This window comes from Megascapheus bottae, chromosome 28, assembly GCF_031878675.1.
Source record: "Megascapheus bottae isolate mThoBot1 chromosome 28, mThoBot2.hap1, whole genome shotgun sequence".
Lineage (NCBI taxonomy): Eukaryota > Metazoa > Chordata > Mammalia > Rodentia > Geomyidae > Megascapheus > Megascapheus bottae.
Window position 1 is genome coordinate 9502211 of NC_143536.1, and position 18745 is coordinate 9520955.

Sequence of the window (18745 nt, forward strand, 5' to 3'; positions counted from 1 at the left end):
ATTTCCCGCTCCTATCAGCGCTGTGTCCAGGTCTTTCTGCAGAGTGCCGGAGACTTCATTTCTCAAGCCTGCCTAGCTTTTAGGAGAAACCTGGCTGCAGCCTTTGCTTCCTGAAACTCCTTGTTTGAGCGCAGCTCTCCCTGCTGCACTCAGAGTACTTGGCTGTGTCATCTGACCAGGGGCCATATCATGTGTCCTGAAGTCACACTCTTCAAAATCCAGTTTCTCTCTTGATCAGGCTTCCCGTCACCCCAGCCTCTGTGTTGTACGGGGACCTGTGTTCTAGGACAAGCTGACTGGCCCAGAGGGTCACAGCCTGAGTCCTGAAAAGGAGTGGGAGAAGTGGTGGTTGCCTTCCTGGAGAATTTCCTGTGTAGCCTAAGGCCTTGTTAGCATGGCGCTGGTGTGTTGAAGTTACGAGGAGGTCCTAGATTGTAATTCCAAGTGAGAGAGGAAGTAACAGGAGCTGGACACAGCTGAGACAGGTCTCTCAGGAAGTAGCCATAGCCACACACCCAGGAATGCTCAGGTAAAGCCCCAAGGGTCCAGTGGCGTGTTCCACTGGCAATTCTGGTGTCTTGCCCCAGACGTCTCCCAGCCTGCTGAGTCTGGCTGGGAGGAAGTTTCCAAATGGTCACGTGTTCTGATCTGCTTCCCACTCTATGGGCTCCTCCCATGGGAACTTCTCTACTTCTCCTGACCCCTGAGACTATGCCACAAGCCACTAGACCCAAGTGCCTGATGTTTCTGCATCCTTTGACCTCAACCGTGTGCTTCTGCAGTTTCTTTCCTAAATGTCAATTCTCTCTAGGCCAACAGAAGGGGAAAGAACAGAGCGTCTCATCAAAGCCAAACTTCGGAGCATCATGATGAGCCAGGATCTTGAGAATGTGACCTCCAAAGAGGTAAGAGAATGCTCCCCGCTCTGGCCGGCTCTTCTCTGCTCACGCTGTGGGGGAGCAAGGCCGGTGGGGGTGTGGGTGTTAGAGTCAAGCTCTAGTTTGACTGCGGAGCTACTGCTAGTAAAGTTGTGACATCTTGGACCTATGTCTTCTCCTCTCTAACCGTATCTGCAGACCTAAGTCCTTAGGGTACATCAGAAAGCACTTTCCTATTTGTTTTCTTATTTATTACTGGTCTTGGAGCTTGAAAAGGTTCTCACAGACTTTTCCTGCCTCAACTGCCTTTGAACCACAATCCTCAGATTGTGAGGATTCTGAGTAGCGATTATTATAGGCAATGCCCGGCTAGCCCTTCCTTTTAAAAGCCAGGTGCAGTGGCTCACGTCTGTTATCCTAGCTACTCGGGAGGCTGAGATCTGAGGATCGTGGTTCAAAGCCAGCCTGGGCACTGAAGTCTGTGAGACTCTTATCTCCAATTAACTACCAGAAAACCCGAAGTGGTGCTGTGGCTCAAGGAGTAGGGTGATAGCCTTGAGCTCTTGAGCTGAAGAGCTCAGGGACAATACCCAGACCCAGAGTTCAAGCCCCACGACAAAAAGCCCTCTCTTTCTGTAGAAAGAATAATAGCAGTTTTGACAAGGTAGATCTAAGAAGTTGAAATCAATATGTTAAAAGCCCATATGCTATTTTATTATTAATAGTTCGAGTTTTTGGTCTTGAAACGTGGTCTTATTGAGTAGTCCAGACTGACTTTACACTCTCAGTCATTCTGGCTCAGTCTCCCGAATGCTGGAATTATAGATGTGCACTGTCCTATCTGGCTTAATTAATACACTTGAGAATTTTATTGTTACTTTCCTGAGACTGGCTTTGCATTCTCAGGACGGTGTATTTAATAGTTAATTTTAAACGTAAGTATATTAAACTTGATGGAAATGAGCTCAGGCAAAGCAGATCCCCTGTTTGAAGTCATAAATTCCTCCACTTGGGTTTACTCATTAGCTGAGTAACCCCTGCCACCTACGCACAAGTATTGCAAGTGTCCAAATGTATTTCTGTGGGTTGGGGGAAATAAAACATACCTCCCATTTTCTAAACAGCCGTGGTTTGCATGGTGACTTAAATTACTCAGAGGTGGACAACTTTTTCTGTAGCAAATCACTTTTCCTAATGTTCTGTGCTCTGCAGATCCGTAATGAGTTGGAGAAACAGATGAACTGTAACTTGAAAGAATTCAAGGAATTCATAGACAACGAGATGCTACTAATCTTGGGACAGATGGACAAACCTTCCCTTATCTTCGACCACCTTTATCTTGTAAGAGGCACGGCTCAACGGTATCCAAGTCGGGATCATAAATCAGGCCTCCTCACTGTTGAGGGTGGGGGGGAGAGAAGTAGGCAGAGAGCTTGAGTCATGGAGCCCCTGCCCTGACCCCTTCTCTGGCCTGTAGTTTCTGCCCTGCTGTGGAGCCAGGTGTTTGAGGTGTAGCTTCAGCTGGACTTCAGGGAGTAGATAGGAAGTAATTTGGCCTCATCCAGTGGTATATGCTTTCAAATCCTTGCTGCACCTGGCTGTCTAGTTACCCCCAAATGGTTCATAGGCCACAGCCCCCCACCCTCCGTGACTAACAGACACATAGCCACTAAACCCCTTGCCCCCCATACTCCACTTCCACTGAGACAGAGAGCGCAACTAAATCACAGCTTCTCTCAACTGGCCAGCTCCTCTACCCTGCCCCTGAGCCCACCTGGTCACAGGCCTGGGCGGCTTGGGTTGACTCTTGAGTATGCCGGCCCCTGCTCAGTGTCTTCATGCTGTAAATCTCCTTAGAAGGCAACTGGCAGATTTTCAAAGGCAAGCATGTTGCTAAAATTAGAGAGGCAGCTGAGGGGTGGAGAGTCAGACTCAGCTGCCTCACTACCTCACCTATGCTCTGACCTGCAGCTAGTGACTTGGCCCCTCCTTCCCATCCATGCTGGACCTCACGGGGTGATGAGGGGATTGCATAAAACACACCCCTAGACGCCAGGGCCGTGTCTGCGGGCCTGGCTGTGGAATAGAAGCTAGGGCTAGGGAGGCTGAGGGAGGAGGGGGCTGGCTGCTGAAATAGGGGTGCTTCCCCTTCCACCTACGAAGGTGGTTAGTCCCTGAGATGGCTCTGTGGTGGTTTTCTGCATAGATACTTGTGTTTTAATGCCCTCAGTGTATGGACATCGGCCTCTATACGTTGTGTTAGACATTAAGATGTAGAAGGACATGTTAGTTTGAAGCTGTCCTTGAAAGACAGTGGAATGGGCTGGGCTGAGGGCCTTGAGAGCCCTGGGAGTGAAGGCTCCTCTTTCCCCTCCTCCCTCTAGCCTCCACTAGGTGGTGGTCACGATCAGAGGAAATGCACAGGCTCTGTGGAACCCTGGGCCCTCTCCCTGTGGTTTGGTGCTTCATGTCACTTTTTCCATGAGAAATATTAAAAGAATTTGTATGGTTGAGGTTCTCCTTCAAATATGAAAATCCAGCTCACAGCACACGATGCCAGCATGGCCAGCCTGTGAGCCCCAAGGGCCCTGCTCCAGGGAACTGGGAAGGGGGGCGGGGATTAGCCAGGGCTGACCTACCTGGGTGTCTCTCCTGAGACGAGTGACCCTTCCTACTTGCTGGTTTCCTTTCCGTGTGCCCTGAGTGGTCGGGAATGGAAGAGTTGGTTTTTAAGTATTAAACTAGTGTGGTATTGACAGTTGGGAATAAGAATCCATCTGGAAAGAAAGAAAAAGGCACTCCCGAGCCTCCCACACTCAGACCATCCCTGGTAACATCTTGGTGGGTTTATTTTCCTGAATTGTGTTTGTTTGTTGAAATGAATGAGAGCCTTCTTGATTTGGCCGCAGAGCCCTATGTAGCGTCTTAACGAAGAAAGAAAAGGAGGCAATGATAATGTTGGTTGATGCATGTTCTTTTTTGTTTTATTTTTATTTTTCCCTACATGGTGTCTCCAAAAGTCTGTTTTATCTTAATGGCTCCATCATAGGCATTTCTCGTCATTTATTTTATTGGTTTCTTCCTGTGGGACCTTTGGTTATTTCCATTGTTTTATTATGAATAGCCGTAAATATCTTTGCTCTTAAATCTCTGTGAATTCTGGTCATTTCCTCAGGATAGCGTTTTTTGTAAAGTGGAATTACTGGGTCAGAGGGTAGGAACATTTATAATAGTGCTAGAATAATTCCCAGGAAAGGCAGACCTATTCTCAAGGTGTCTGGGATAAGGGAGGCACAAGCCATAACCTCTGATGGCTGAAGCAAAGAGCTGGAGTCCCCAAAGCTAAAAGGCCAGTGAAGACTTCACACATGCGCATGCGCACGCGCACACACACACACACACACACACGCACGCACGCACGCACGCACACACACACACACACACACACGCACGCGCACAGTCATGCTGTTGGACCTCAGGACCCTGCTTGGATTTCAGCCCTTGCCAGTTCTCTCTGGCCTCCAAGGCCAAGGCTGCAGGGTTAGGGCAACTTGTGCATCCATGGCAGCTCTGAGGCTGACGTGTAACACTCACGGGGTTTGTGTGATCTGTCCCCCAGGGCTCTGAATGGAATGCATCCAATCTGGAGGAGCTGCAGGGCTCAGGGTGAGTCTGCTCCCTTGTCTTCCTCTCCTTCCAGCAGCTCAGGAGGCCTCCACTCAGCCTTGGCTGTGGGGCCCAAGACCATGGGCTGCCCACTGCTGACTGCCTGGCCCTGCTCTCAGAGGTGGCAGGAGGAGCTTTTGCATAACACAACCGAAACCCATCAGTGATCCTTCAGTGATGGATGGGTTTTAAATTCTCCGGGTGCCTTAAGTGATGGAGAAGCCTCCTAAATCATACTCAAATGACACATAGGGCTGTTTGGACCTTCTCAGGCTCCGAGCTCCTTGACACTGCCACCTCCATGCAGAGTGGCTGCCATTCCGAGTGTGCACCGCATGTCTGTGGGCTGTGTGACCAGTCCACAGCTCTGACAGCTCCATCACTCCTGCCTCTGTCTGGGGTTCTACTTTGAGGCCTGGGTGGAGTCTTGAACTGAGGGCTGTGTGTTATGTGGGAACATGCTTGTCTCAGCAGAGCCTGGCAGTGGGAGGGAAAATGTTTAACTGAGACTGTCAGGAACAGATGTCTGGACTTGTGTTTTTTAAAAACAAAAACAAAACAGAGCTGCAAAATCACCATTTTGTGGTCTGATGTGATGGCCTTCTTGAATTGCTACATTTGAAAACCAAGACTAAACAAATCTTAAAATATATGTTTAAAACTACTGATTAAGATGTGTGCTCAACCGAGTGGCACTCAGATGTGGGGAGACACTCTGTGCTTCCATCTTTTTGGGACCAGGTGACTTCTAAAGATATTGTTTGATACATCTTAAGTATTTGTTTATGAAACCTATGGGGGATATTTTCCAACTTGGAAAATCATTTTGGTGGTCTTGCAGAAACTAAAGTACACGGCTGAGGTGACAGGTGGGATCCACCACGCCCAGCTCTTTTCTTGAGATGAGTCTCATTAACTTTTTGTCCTCGTTGGCCTTGAATTGAGATCCATCTGGATTTCAGCCTCTTGCACAGATGGGATTATAAGCATGAGCCTCCATACGTTGGTCCCAGCCTTTTTTTTTTTTTTTGTCAGTTGAGGGACTTCGACTCTGGGTCTGGGAACTAAGTTCTTCAGCTCAAAGCTACCGCCCTACCCCAGGGCCTGTAGTTGTCCCTGAGCTCTTCAGCTCAAGACTACCGCCCTACTCCTTTGAGCCCCAGAGCCACTTCCAGTTTTCTAGTGGTTAATTGGAGGTACGAATCTGCAGGGTCTTTAGCTGGTGGGCTGGCTTTGAACTTCAAGCCTCAGATCTCATCCTCCTGAGTAGCGAGGACGACAGGTGTGAGCCACCACGCCCGATACTCCTGTAATAGTCTTTTATATTTTAAAGATATAGTTTCATTTCTGCCTTTGCCATAGCTGAAATTACAGATCATAGTTGTAAGTTTTGAAACTTCCGTAATGTATTTAATTAACATACTTTAACAGTAGCTTTCCAGGGCTATTACTGGTTAACAGTGCTTCAGACTGAATTTTCTATTTTTCCTTTTTTCTTTCTTTCTTTTTTAATGTGATGGTTCTGGGGCTTGAACTCAGGGCCTGGACTCTGACCCTGAACTTTTTAAAGGTTAATACTCTACCACTTGAGACACAGCTCCAGCTCTGGCCTTTTTGGTGGTTAATTGGAGATGAGAGTTGCACAGACATTCCTGCCTGGACTGGTTTTGAACTTCAGTCCTCAGATCTCAATCTTAACTGAGTAGGATTACAATCATGAGCCACCAGTGACTGGATGAGGTTTCTTTATTAAAAGGTTTTTGGGGCCGGGAGTTTGGCCTAGTGGTTAAAGTGCTTGCCTAGCATGCACGAAGACCTGGGTTCAATTCCTCGGTACCACATACATAGAAAAAAGCTGGAAGTGGTGCTGAGGCTCAAGTGGTAGAGCTCTAACCTTGAGAAAGTCCAAGAACAGTGCTCAGGCCCTGAGCTCAAGCCCAGGACTGGCAAAAATAAAATAAAAGGTCTTTGAAGAGGCGGGGTGGGGAGAGGGAGGGGTAAGAGGGAGAATGTGTAAATATATTTTTATCATCTATAAGCAAAATACTAAAAATTACTGTTCAGTAAAAACAGAATCAACCTTTATTTGTATATTTAAAGTGTTCTTCTCTGTCAATGTTTTGTTACTTTTTTTTTTTCATAACTCCTTATTCTGAGTCTCCAATTTATTTTTGCTTTGTTTCCATTGCAGGGTTGACTACATTTTAAATGTCACTAGAGAAATAGACAATTTTTTCCCTGGCTTATTTGCATACCACAACATCCGAGTGTATGATGAGGAGACCACAGACCTACTTGCCCACTGGAACGAGGCGTACCATTTCATAAACAAAGCCAAGTAAGTGGGCAGCTAACAGGGCTTGAGAAGAGACTGGCCACCAGAGGCCTGGTGGGCAGAGGTGCAGGACAGTCCAGGGCTCGAGAGCTGGCTGGATGGAAGAAGCTTCACCATCTGCTGACCTTTGGTTTTAGTGCCAAGACCCGAGGTACCAGAGGAGAAGTGGGGTCTTTTCCAGTGGCGGGAGGGTCCTCATGGGCTTCTCTCCCAGCTGCCTTGATGGCAAGAGAGGTGTCATGAGCAATACTGATTCAGAGCCCACAGAGCCCTAGGCTCTGTGCCAGGGACCACTGGGGGCTCTCTCTGGGTTTGAGGGGCCTGGAGGTTAGGGAAGTACTCGCTTAGATCTCTTGGGGAGTGCTCCCCAGAATACAGACTGCTGCTTCTCCTCAGGTTAGTTCAGTGCTCCTGTGTGCCAAGAATGAGATAGACCCACTGCTCCTGAGCTGAGTGATTTACTGTCTAGTCTCACTGAGGTTCAGAGTGGTGACATAGTTAACCCTGAGTTACTGGAAGAGAAACAGCTTCCTCTTCTCCAACTCAGAGATGCAGGTGTGCCGTCACCAAATCTCAGGGCTCCCTAGATAGAGACTGTAGCAGACAAAACACAGCTTTGAGGGGCTGGGAGTGCGGCCTAGTGGTAGAGTGCTTGCCTAGCATGCATGAAGACCCAGTACCATATATACAGGAAAAGCCAGAAGTGGTACTGTGGCTCAAGTGGCACAGTGCTAGCCTTGAGAAAGCTCAAGGTCAGTGCCCGAGCCCTGAGTTCAAGCCCCAGGACTGGCAAAAACAAAAGCACAGCTTTGAGAAGGAATTGTAGTCCTGGGGTACAGGGAGGTTGGGTCTCCCTCTTGTAAAAATCCAAACTCACAGATGCAGTTCTTCCCAACATTCCTTCTTTTTCTTTTCTTTCTCTTTCTTCCTTGCTTTTTTTTTTTTTTTTTTTTTTTTTTGTAGTTGGGGGGCTTAAACTCAGCACCTGTGTGCTGTCCCTGAGCTCTTTGCCAAAGGCTAGCACTCTACCACTTTGAGCCACAGCTCACTTCTGGTTTTCTGGTGGTTTGTTGGAAATAAGAATCTCCTGGGCTTTCCTGCCTGGGCTGGCTTTGAAACTGGATCCTCAGATCTCAGCCTCCTGATAGCTAGGATTTTAGGCATGAGCCACCAGCTCCCAGCTTATGCATTCCCTCTTGACAGGAGCAGGCCTTAGACATTGTCCCACACTGGCTGTATCATCTACAGCAGCCATGCCTGGGCCCAGCACCACCTTGCTGCAAATAGAAATTAGCTCCACCTTCCTCCCTGAGTCTGGGCTACATGTCCCCATCCTCTGTGGCTGGAGCCCACCTTTGCTGACCTCGTTTCCTCAGCAGCTCAGCCAGCACTACAGCTCAGGCTGCAGTGGAGGGCAGCCTTTGCTGATGCCCCTCAAGCAGCTCCTGGCTCCCCACGAAGGTTTGTGGGTAGATTCACCTGTCCCAGGGGCTGGACTGGCTCCCAGTTTGTCCCTAAGGACTATGCACTTGAGTTCAGCTGCCAAGTGCAGAGCCAGGCTTGGCCAAGGCAAGTTTCTCATGCTCTCCATTATGTGCTGATCCACCTCTCAGCAGTGTCCCTTCCTTTGCCAGCCCATGGAATGTGCTCCAGAAATGGCAGGACTTGGGCGGGTTTGGGCTGTGGAGTGACTTGAGAGTTTAGAAACCTCAGGTGGTAGAGCCTGAGTGATGAACACTTCTAACCCCTGCTCCCCTCCACCCTACCCCTCGCTGCAGGAGGAACCATTCCAAGTGTCTGGTCCATTGCAAAATGGGCGTCAGCCGATCTGCATCCACGGTTATCGCCTACGCCATGAAGGAATTCGGCTGGCCCCTAGAGAAAGCGTATAACTATGTGAAGCAGAAGCGGAGCGTCACCCGGCCCAACGCTGGCTTTATGAGGCAGCTGTCTGAGTATGAAGGCATCTTGGACGCTAGGTGGGTGCTGGCTTGGGGGAGGCAGGCAGGCAGAGCCCAGCCAGCCAGGCTGTGATCATCATCCCTCAGGTTGGCAATGGCTTCTGAAGCTAAAAGTCGGGGGCAGGGAGAGAGCTGGTTTAAGAAAACATTTATTATTTGGGCTTTGATTCGTAGTTTCCAGGGGGAGAATCTGTTTGAGTTTGTTGACACATACTGAAAGCTTGAAGGAAGGAGCTTAACTCCTTGAGGCAGCTTGCCGGTGTGTGCTGTGGTATGGACCCCTCCATTTCCTGACTTCCTGCCGTCGGTTGCCACCAGGGATATGCTGCAGTCTCCACACCCCACCCCTCTAGCCTGAATGCCAGCCCTGCAGGCACTCCAGAACCCAAACTTGAGCTGCTGCATGGCCGTGTACCAGGAGAGTCAAGACCAGCACTCGGGTTTATTACCCATAGTAGCAGCCCTTGAAAGCAGCCCAAAGGTGGCCACTGATGGGCGGATGGGTAAATAATGTGAGTTGCACACACAGTGGGCCTTTCCCTGCCTTAAAAAGGAAGAGAATTACAATCAGGCTAGGTGGTGCATACATGTAGTCTCAGCTCCATGAGAGGTGGCAGGACCACTTGAGTCCAGGAACTCAAGGCCACTCTGGTCCACATAGTGAGACTACATGTCAACAAAAAGGAGACAGGAAATATGTCTTGTTATACTATGAATGAGCTTTAGGATATTATGCTAAGTGGGAGAACCTGTGGCAATAAAGGCATAGAATCAGACCAGGCTTGAGTAGTCAGACTCAAAGAGACCGAAGGTAGGGCTGTATGGCCAGGGTTTAGGGGAAAAAGAGCCTTAGTTTTGCAAGATGGAAGCTGCTATGGAAGCAGATGATGGTGATGGGTGCACATTATAAACGTATACTACGGAGCTCTGCACCAGAAGTGACCAAGATGGCAAGTTTTATGTTACATGTATTTAACCACTCTTATCTTCTATTAACCACCAAAAAAATATGGAAATGGAGGCAGAGCTCAGGGACAGCACTCAGGCCAGGAATTTAAGCCTCGCAACCAACTACAACAACCGTCTTAAGTCCTCGATAAATGTAGGTGCTAAAATCTGTGATTTTATCCACAAAAGAGTCTTTCTGCTCCAGGCTCTGCCTTTCTAAGGGGAGAGGAAGGGCTGGTGCTGTCTCCCTCACAGCCAGTGGGCAGCAGGAAGGAGATACACAGCCCAGTCTGTGGACGCCTTGGTAGCAGAGGGAGCTTGGTGAGGGGGCCCTGAGGCTACTTTGCCTCCTTGGTGTGATAGGGTGCCCAGTGATCACAGACAGATACGCAGGCTGTCCACTCTCTCTCTCCCTCCCTGTTCCCTTCCGTCCGCCGGTCTGTGTGAGCAGCGGCCTTCCGGGATTCTTTCTGCCTAATGTTGGAAAGAAGCCAGAGGCGAAGTCCATGAGCTTCTTGGCCAAGTTTGGGAAAGCAGGCGTGCTCTGGCAGAGTTGAACAGAGTCCAGAGAACCGCTCGGGCAACACTGGACTCCTGCACTGTTAGTCAGAGAGCGGCTGGACAGGTCCCCAGGCAGGGCTGCGGAGGAGGAAGGCGGCTCAGCTGGTCATTCACTGCTTTCACCGCCACTACATCAGGGTCTACAGGCCAGGTTCAGGACTACATAGCGCACCGGCCTTGCGATGCAGCTCTCAAAGCACAGTACCCAGTGGTCAGGGTGTGCCCTGCGCTGTGGTTACTTACCTTCTCCTTCCCACACCATGCCGACGCTTTGCCTGTGAGGCCTGTAAAGGGACTTTATTTCACTAGATGTCTGTTGTCTCTCGGTCCCTTCTTTTCTTGCGTAGTTCAATAGTAGAGCCCTAGCCTAGCACACACAAGGCCCCGGGATTCCATGTTCAGCCTTAGAAAACAAAACAGAACCTAAATAATATATATTAAGTACGGCATTTAAAACTGATCCATCATCTCCGGCCTCAACAAATAGCAGTTGTCCTCAGCTCTTCCCAAATGTGTTTGTGCACATTGTGTTTCTATAGTTATACTAGTATGTGGATTTCACTACAGCCGAATTAGGAGAGCAAACAAACACACTGAGCAAGGGGCATCCGTGGGTACCAAGCGTGCGCGGTTAGCTGGAGTCAAACCCCAGGGCATGGGTGAGGAGTCAGGAGCCCCTCCACGTGGGAAAAGCCATGCAGAGCGTCTTGTGGGAGCCTTGATGATTTAGGGTTCTAATACTCTTTCTCCCCCCTCCACGTCCTTCTTGGGAGCCCAGCACCCTCGCCAGGGCCCTGGGGTGCTCTCCTCTGGCTCACCTTCCTCTTCCCCTTCTCCCCACAGCAAACAGCGACACAACAAGCTGTGGCGCCAGCAGACAGACAGCAGCCTTCAGCCACCCGTGGAAGACCCGACGGAACCCAGTGACTTCTTGCCCGAGAGCCTGGATGATGCCCCGGGCACCCAGCTGCTCTGCTCACATGATGCCACCCATCCCGGGCTCCCAGGAGGCCGAGCCTCAGGAGGGCCCTCTCTCCCCTACTCGTTCCGGAGACTCTCAGACCCCCACAATGGCGCAGGCAGCTTGGTCCACCTGGAAGATCTTGAGAGGGGTGTGGTGTTGGATGAGGCGGCCCAGCCAGCGGAGGTAGCCAAGCAGGCGTCACAGCCCCAGGAAGGCGCTGGCCTCTGTGACAAGGATGTGAAGAAGAGACTGGAGTTCGGGGGCCCTGAAGCCCACAGCTCCTTGCAACAGATGGAGGACATGGACCGGGAGGAGAGCTCCAGGCCGGGGAGGTGGGGGCGGCCTGCTGCCCCGCCTGAGAGGAGCCCGCTCAACCGGGAAAACCTAAACAACAACAATAGCAAGAGGAGCTGTCCTGATGACTTTGAGGTAGGCCGGAGCGTGGGGGAGCAGTGCACCCTGCAGGGCAACCCCACTACCTTCCTACAGCTCTGCTGTCATCTAAGAGTTTACTTCAGAGGGGGCTAAAACTGGCCAGCTAGGAAGGTGCCTTCTTCTCTATAGTGGACGGCAGTCACGAGCCATCTACCCTCAGACGCTGTATTTGTATCTTAGGTAAAATTTCCAACTCATTTCCCTTCTAACATCCTTCCTTGCTTTCTCTCCTGTCTCTCTCCTTCCTTCTTTTTTTCCCTGCCAGTCTTAAACTCAGGTCCTAGGCCCTGTCCCTGAGCTTTTGTGCTTAAGGCTAGTGAGCCATGGCTCCATTCCTTGCTTTTTGGTGGTTAACTGGAGATACGAGTTTCACAGTCTTTCCTGCTTGGCTGACTTCCAACTGTGATCCGCACTTCTCAGCCTCCTGAGTAGCTAGAGTTACCGGTTGAACCACCAGCGCCTGGCTTCATTTCTTTTTATGTAGAAAATCCAAAGGCTCTAACTCATCACCAGGTTGACTCCTCATCCATTCATGGCTGACCTGCCCCTCCCTGCTTCCCATTAATTGGCCTGGTTAAATCCCAGAGGGGCCATTTCATTCCTCAGTGCTCCAGTGTGTGGTTACAGTGCCATGCCAGCCTTTGGGAAAGTGGCACCAGTTCCTCCTCCCTTAAATATCTGGTCTTCCAGTGCCCAGACCCATCTGTCCCTTGGAGCTGTTGGTTGGGGTGAGTGATGTGTAGCAAGGCTGAGTCTGGACCTCAGAAAATCATCTTTGTCTCAGGATGGCAGGGGCTGGGGCTGGGGCTGGCTTTGAGCAGGGTGTAAAAGGTAAGCCTGGGGCTGACTCTCTCGAGGGTGGAGAATAGTCTCTGGTACTGCCTCTGCCCTGGCTTCCCAGGGCATGGGGCCAGGAGCTAGCTTCATATCCCCGGATCCCCTGCCCTGCCACAGGCAGGTGGGTGAAGACACTGGGGTGAAAGGCCAGCTTGTCTAACACAAGCCCAGCACGAAGCCAGTTTGCTCCTGTACACACTCAAGGCCATCCAGTGTGTGGCAGACAGGATTCCCCCACTTCAGATACCCCTGAAGATGTCATGTAGAACTGCTTTATCCAGAAGTGGTGCCCTGGCTGTTCGCAAGTGGCCTGAGCAAGCCACTGAATGGTGCCCAGGGGAGGGGCTTGAGCAGGACTCAGGCTCCTTCACCCACCAGTATCCATTGGGTTCTGGCAGCTGTGGAAGAAGAGGACCTAGAGATGAGTGCCTGTTAGCGTGTCCCAGTCCCATTAGTCACCATGGTGTCAGGATGGCACAGGGCTCTGCTCCACATCAGATCACCCTGGCCACGCACAGTTGGATGAGGTAGCCAGAGGGCAAACACGTGAGGATGTGACAAAGATGACACCATGCAGCTGGCACGAGGAGTGCTGACCGATCAGCCGTGGCAGTGACTAGCTTGCCAGGAGTGAGGCTAGAAAGACTGCCGTGCGGAGCCTGCTGAGCGGAGAGAACTTGGCGGGACAGGGAGGTGACAAATCGCTGGCAGCATGAGACTGCCAGCTAGGATTCTGCCATGATGGACAAGGAATTACTTCTCATGTAGCTGACCCCTCTGTCCTACAGTCCTGTGTATGGACCTTTTTCAAGGCTGCCCCTGCCCCATGGCCTGGTTAGTCCCATCTTGTCCAAGAGGTCTCTGCTGTGGCACTCATTGTACTCTGAAGCCTTCCAGTGGGGGACTCGGCTCATCCCGCCCTCCCTAGCACTTAATACAGATCCTAGGTCCCTCCACACCGGGAGCCCCAGAGCTGTGTCTTGTTCACAACCACACCCAGCGCAGATCCTGGCATGGAACAAGTACTCCCTGAATAAATGAAGGCATTCTCTCCTGCCTGTGCCCCCCTGAGCTCTGTAAGGTGCATGCAAACCCCCACTGTGCTCATCTCAACCCAGGTTTTAGAAGATATTAACATTGCTTAAAGTTTGAGGCAAACTTACAGGTCAAGAAAGCTAGTTCAGGCCAGATGCTGGTGGCTCTTGTCTGTAATCCGTGAGGGTGGGGACGGAGGAAAAGAGGGGGGAGGGAAAGAGAGAAGGGAGAGGGGGAGAAAGAGAGATGGTCCCAGGATTCCTGACAGACGGTCCCTCTAAAGACCCTACCCCCTACCACCATACTCCCCATGCCTGATCCATGGCTGTGGTGGCGCACAGTATTCTTTGGGCTTCTCCAGTGTCGGGCCACCTTGTCTTGTGATGTTGGGGAACTTGGGTCTGCTGTACTGGCCGGCAGTGGTGGTGGGAGCAAGGTCCCTGGCACCACTCGTGGGGTGGGGCTGAGGCCTCATGAGAAGCCCCTGCAGTTCTTGACCTGGAAACCCTTAACCCAGCTCCAGCATCTCATTGCCCCATAGCACAGAGTCGGCTCCTGCTGCCAGTGTCTTTTTCTTCTCAATCTCAGCCCACTTCTGTTGGCCCATTATGGGGTCAGCAGCAGGACAAGACACATGTTCCGTCCATTCAGACCCCCAGGAATCACAAGGCAGTGATAGAAACAAGCTTTTCACTGGCGTAAAACCCACCTCCGCCTGGCCACCATCTGGGCCTGTCAGCTCTCCATGCAGGTCAGGGAGAGCGCTCAGCCACCTGTGGTGATGACCATGCTTCCAGAGTCTCCCTGGGTTCCTCCCCACGGGGAGGATTCTACCTACACGCACGCACGCATGCACGTGCAGATTCTCTCTGCCAGTGGGGGCAGAATGCTTTCATTGTGAGAATGCTCATTGCTTCCTTTTTCCAGAAGCACTAGCTGCAGGGTGGCTACCTGCTTGCCAGGTGAGATCACAACCTGGAACGGCTCACCCTTGCAGCTGCAGCAGGGTGAAAAGCTAGGACCTGCAAGGCACAGGCCATGGCTGAGCTTCACCCGGTCCTTGGGCTTTGGGTCAGTTTTGACATCTCTAAATCCTCTCCAGCCTTGTGACCAAATGGGTTCCGAGGGGTCTGGGGACTCCTGAGCTACCCACAAGGGAAATTGTGCCTCCCGTGCCCGGGCAGCCTCCCGAGCCTGCGGCTGCCATCCACCCTACCCTTTGGGCCCTGGCTCAGTGTGCCCCGGCTCACAGTGTCCTGTCCCTTTGCAGCACGATGCTGTGTTTGGGATCCTTAACAAAGTGAAGCCTTCCTACAAACCCTGTGCGGACTGCATGTACCCCGCAGCTGGCCGGGCTCCTGAGGCCTTCCGGGAGCCACATGAGGACACCAGCGCACCCGCCATCTGTACCCAGCCGGCTTTCCTGCCCCACGTCACATCTTCCCCTGTGGCCCACGCATCCAACAGGTCTCAAACCCTGGACAAGCCAGCTCCTGGCCCAGCTGACACTCCCCCCTTCCTACCACCAGCAGTCTCCAAGAGGCGGAATGGTGGCACCTCTGGGGCTGGCCCAGAGCTGTCAGCTGGCCTTCCAGAACCTTCTAGAGAGACTCCCAAAGTCCTACCCAAGTCCCTCCTGTTGAAGAATGTTCACTGTGAGAAGAGCCCTCCGGGCATGGAGGTAGTAAAGGAAGAGACATCCCCCAGGAGAGATCCACGAGCAGCAAAGGACCTGAGGCTCCTGTTCACCAGCGAGTCTGAGAGACCCACAAGCAACAGCTACCTGACCCAGCACCAGGAGTCCATCGTTCAACTGCAGAAGGCGGGCCTGGTCCGCAAGCACACCAAACAGCTGGAGAAGCTGAAGAGCCAGCCTGCGGAGGCCGCCGCCGCAGCCCGCGGGGACAGCGCCTCCAGCAGGCTGGAGGCCAGCATCCCCGAGGGCCAGGAGCTGCCTGCTGGACGGGAGCCAGGGCCCCTTGCTCTGCCCGGCAGCGATAAACCAGAGGCTGCTCCACCACCCTCCGAAGGAGCCTCTCTCAAGAGTCCCCCTCCGTTCCTCTCCCGCCTGGACCACACCAGTAACTTCTCAAAAGACTTCCTGAAAACCATCTGCTACACCCCTACCTCCTCCTCCATGAGCTCCAACCTGACCCGGAGCTCGAGCAGTGACAGCATCCACAGCGTGCGCGGGAAGCCCGGGCTGGTGAAACAGCGGACGCAGGAGATCGAGACAAGGCTGCGGCTGGCCGGCCTGACCGTCTCGTCCCCGCTCAAACGCTCCCATTCTCTTGCCAAGCTCGGAAGCCTCAACTTCTCCACAGAAGACCTGTCCAGCGAAGCTGATGTGTCCACCATCGCTGACTCCCAGGACGCCAAGTGGAGCGAGTCTTCCTTCCTCCAGGAACCCCAGGCCAGCCCAAGGAACCCAGCCGCAGCCTCTAAACCATCAGGGAAATCTGCCGCAGAACACTTGAAAATCAGCCCCTCGCAGATAAGCAAAACCTGACCTGCCTTTTGCGCCCACTGACTTAGAATTATTCCTTCCCTTCATCACATCGTGGATTCCGAGCCACCTCCTACACCTTGATTTGTTTCAGACAACGGGAGTCATCCAGTCCTCCCCACCCTCCACCCCTTGCCATAAAAAAGAAAAGAAATGAAAATAACATTCAGCACAAGAAGAGAGACTGGGTGTAGCCAGAAACCTGGGACTCTGACCCCCACATTCCTGGCTTTGAGGGGAGTCGTGTTTTCACGTGTGCAGATGTGTGCTCACATCCCAGGTGATCGCTTTGTGCTCGGTCAGCCCGTGGGAAAACCCTTGGATGGTAATAAGTCCTACCTCTGTTCTCGATGTGCTTTTTGTTTTAAAAATAGGATCATGACCAAGACTCGTTCCCAGGAGTAATAATGCTGTGTCACAAAGGATTTTTCCAAGAGAGGAAGGATTTGGGGGGTGTTTTTTTTAATTCCTCATCATTGGCACCCCATAGTGATGCAGATTTCACTGGTCTGCACCAAGTACTTGCTAGATAAAACTATCAGAGAAAGACATCCAGACAGCAGTGCCGAGCTCATTCCATGCTGAGCGGCAGTCAGCTGTGGGGTCAGAGGCCTTTGTCCTGGTTCCGTGGCCATGGTTGAGTCGTGGACATTCAGATAGCAAGCACCCAGGTCAGGTGGGAGAAATGCAGGCCATGCTCTCCGTTGTTGGTAGCAATGGTGTCACATACATTGCCTCCAGTCGGGTGGGAAAGGACCCCAAAGCATTGCTGGGCTGCATCTATTACTAAATTGGGACACCGCTGCAATTAGGTTCCGATGCACTCAAGCATCCAGCAGGTCTGGGATGCAGAGCATCCTGCTAGGATAGGATGCCTGGTCCTTGACCTTGTTAGGATCTATCTACTCATTTGGGGGGCTGAGGCCGTTTAAAAGCTTCACAGATGTTTACAGTTGTCCTTTCCTGCCAGAGAATACTCCTTCCTGTTCCCCCAGCTCTCCCCAGCAGCATGATGAATGGAGGGGGCTGGAGCCTGAGCCTCTGCTCAGCCCAGCACCTTTACAAATCAGATGGGCTTAGTGCAGCAGGCAGCCCCAGCGGCTGTTTTCAAGTGAAAGGGCTCATCTGTCAGCAAGACAAAATGCTAAAATATTTTGAACACAGATAAGCAGTCTAATCGAAAGGCAGAAGTGCCTGATTCAGGGTTCATCAAACTATGTGTACAGCCCTAAGAATGGTTTGACTTTGTGTATGTGTATGTGTCTGTCTATCTGTCTGAGTGTCTGTGTATGATGGGGCTTGAACCAAGGGTGTGGGCATTGTTCCTGAGCTTTTGTGCTAATGGTAGCACTCTAGCACTTGAGCCACAGCTCAAGTTAATTAGAGATAAGAATCTCATGGACTTTCTTGCCCAGGCTGGCTTTGAAACATGATCCTCAGAATTCAGCCTGCTAAGTAGCTAGGATTCCAGGCTTGAGCCACCAGTGCCTGCCTGGTTTTACATTTTTAAGGAATTATAAAAATAAGTGGAAATTGGTAGTTTATGCTTGTAATTCCAGCACTCGGCAGGCAGAGGCAGGAGGACTACAAATTCCATGCTAGCCTGGGCTACATCCTGCTCAAAAACAAAGAAGCTTTTTTTTTTTTCTTAAGAAAAGTTAAAATGGTCATGTGTCCTACAAAGCCTTAGATATTTACTGTTGGGCCTTTGCTGGGTTTATTTGATGACACTGGGCTGCTTGTGTCATTGGAAGGCCTTTTCTGCCTCAGGCCAAACCATGGCCCCCTCCTGCCCCAGGCCTTTCCAGCTCACCCTCTCTTAGCCCCTTGTTGAGGGTGGAATTGTCTGTCCACCTGGTCTGTGTCTATCATGTATCTGGAGCTACACAAGCTTCTGCCCGGCGCCATCCAATGTCCACTGTATCAGCTAAGTAACACCAGTAACCTCCTGGGTTCTCCTGGGACCTGTGGGCTGCAGCCCACAATCTGGCCATAGAGGAATGGGCCGCCACCTTTCCTTGTCACAATGGAGCCCCAAAGTAACTGCCTGGAAGAGCACCGGGCTGGATCTGCAAGCGTGGAGCCAGGTCTGTGTTCAGCTAGTCGGAAGAGTTTCGGCCAGGCCAATTCCCTGTCATCAGGAACTTTTTCTTCCTGGTGTGTTTTTTGAGGGGGGCGAGGGAGGGAGTGGGAATGAAAGTTTATTTTATAAAGATTTGTTTTCTTATTAGCATTCATTGTAATCACTTTAACAGGTGATTATCCTCTTATTCTGAAACCCTATGGGTTTTCCTCCCCTTTCCCTCAGCCAAGAAAAGCATATTTAAAAAAAAAAAAAAAAAAGCAAGTTCAATATGTTTTGCCAAATTCAATTTCACATAGTAGATCAATTTTTGTGTCAAAATAATCCCTTAAATCTGGTGATGATAGGCTTACGTTGGTGTTTTAATCAAGTCTGTGTAGGAGAGTGGTGTATTTTTGAAAACTTTACTTTTGAAAGCCATAATTTTCCTTTTCCCATGAAAGAATGGGGGCGAGAGGGTTCCACACCCACGAGGCTCTTTGGCTCTGGCAATTTACCAGTTTCTCTTCTAGATACACAGCTGATACACATACCAA

The 18745-nt window shown here is 51.2% G+C and overlaps 1 protein-coding gene across 2 annotated transcripts in view; it reads left to right on the forward strand.

Moving 5' to 3' along the window:
• Window positions 1-18500, forward strand: part of Ssh1 (slingshot protein phosphatase 1) — a 51998-nt gene extending 33498 nt beyond the window's left edge. For both annotated transcript variants that reach the window (XM_090320328.1, XM_090320329.1), the window contains 7 exons: window positions 812-905; window positions 2091-2219; window positions 4498-4544; window positions 6736-6882; window positions 8658-8858; window positions 11193-11742; window positions 14891-18500. In XM_090320328.1, the coding sequence (XP_090176454.1) occupies window positions 812-905; window positions 2091-2219; window positions 4498-4544; window positions 6736-6882; window positions 8658-8858; window positions 11193-11742; window positions 14891-16129 (2407 nt within the window). In that variant the 3' untranslated portion in view covers window positions 16130-18500. The remainder of the gene's footprint in view (window positions 1-811; window positions 906-2090; window positions 2220-4497; window positions 4545-6735; window positions 6883-8657; window positions 8859-11192; window positions 11743-14890) is intronic.
• The last annotated feature ends 245 nt before the right edge of the window (window positions 18501-18745 follow it).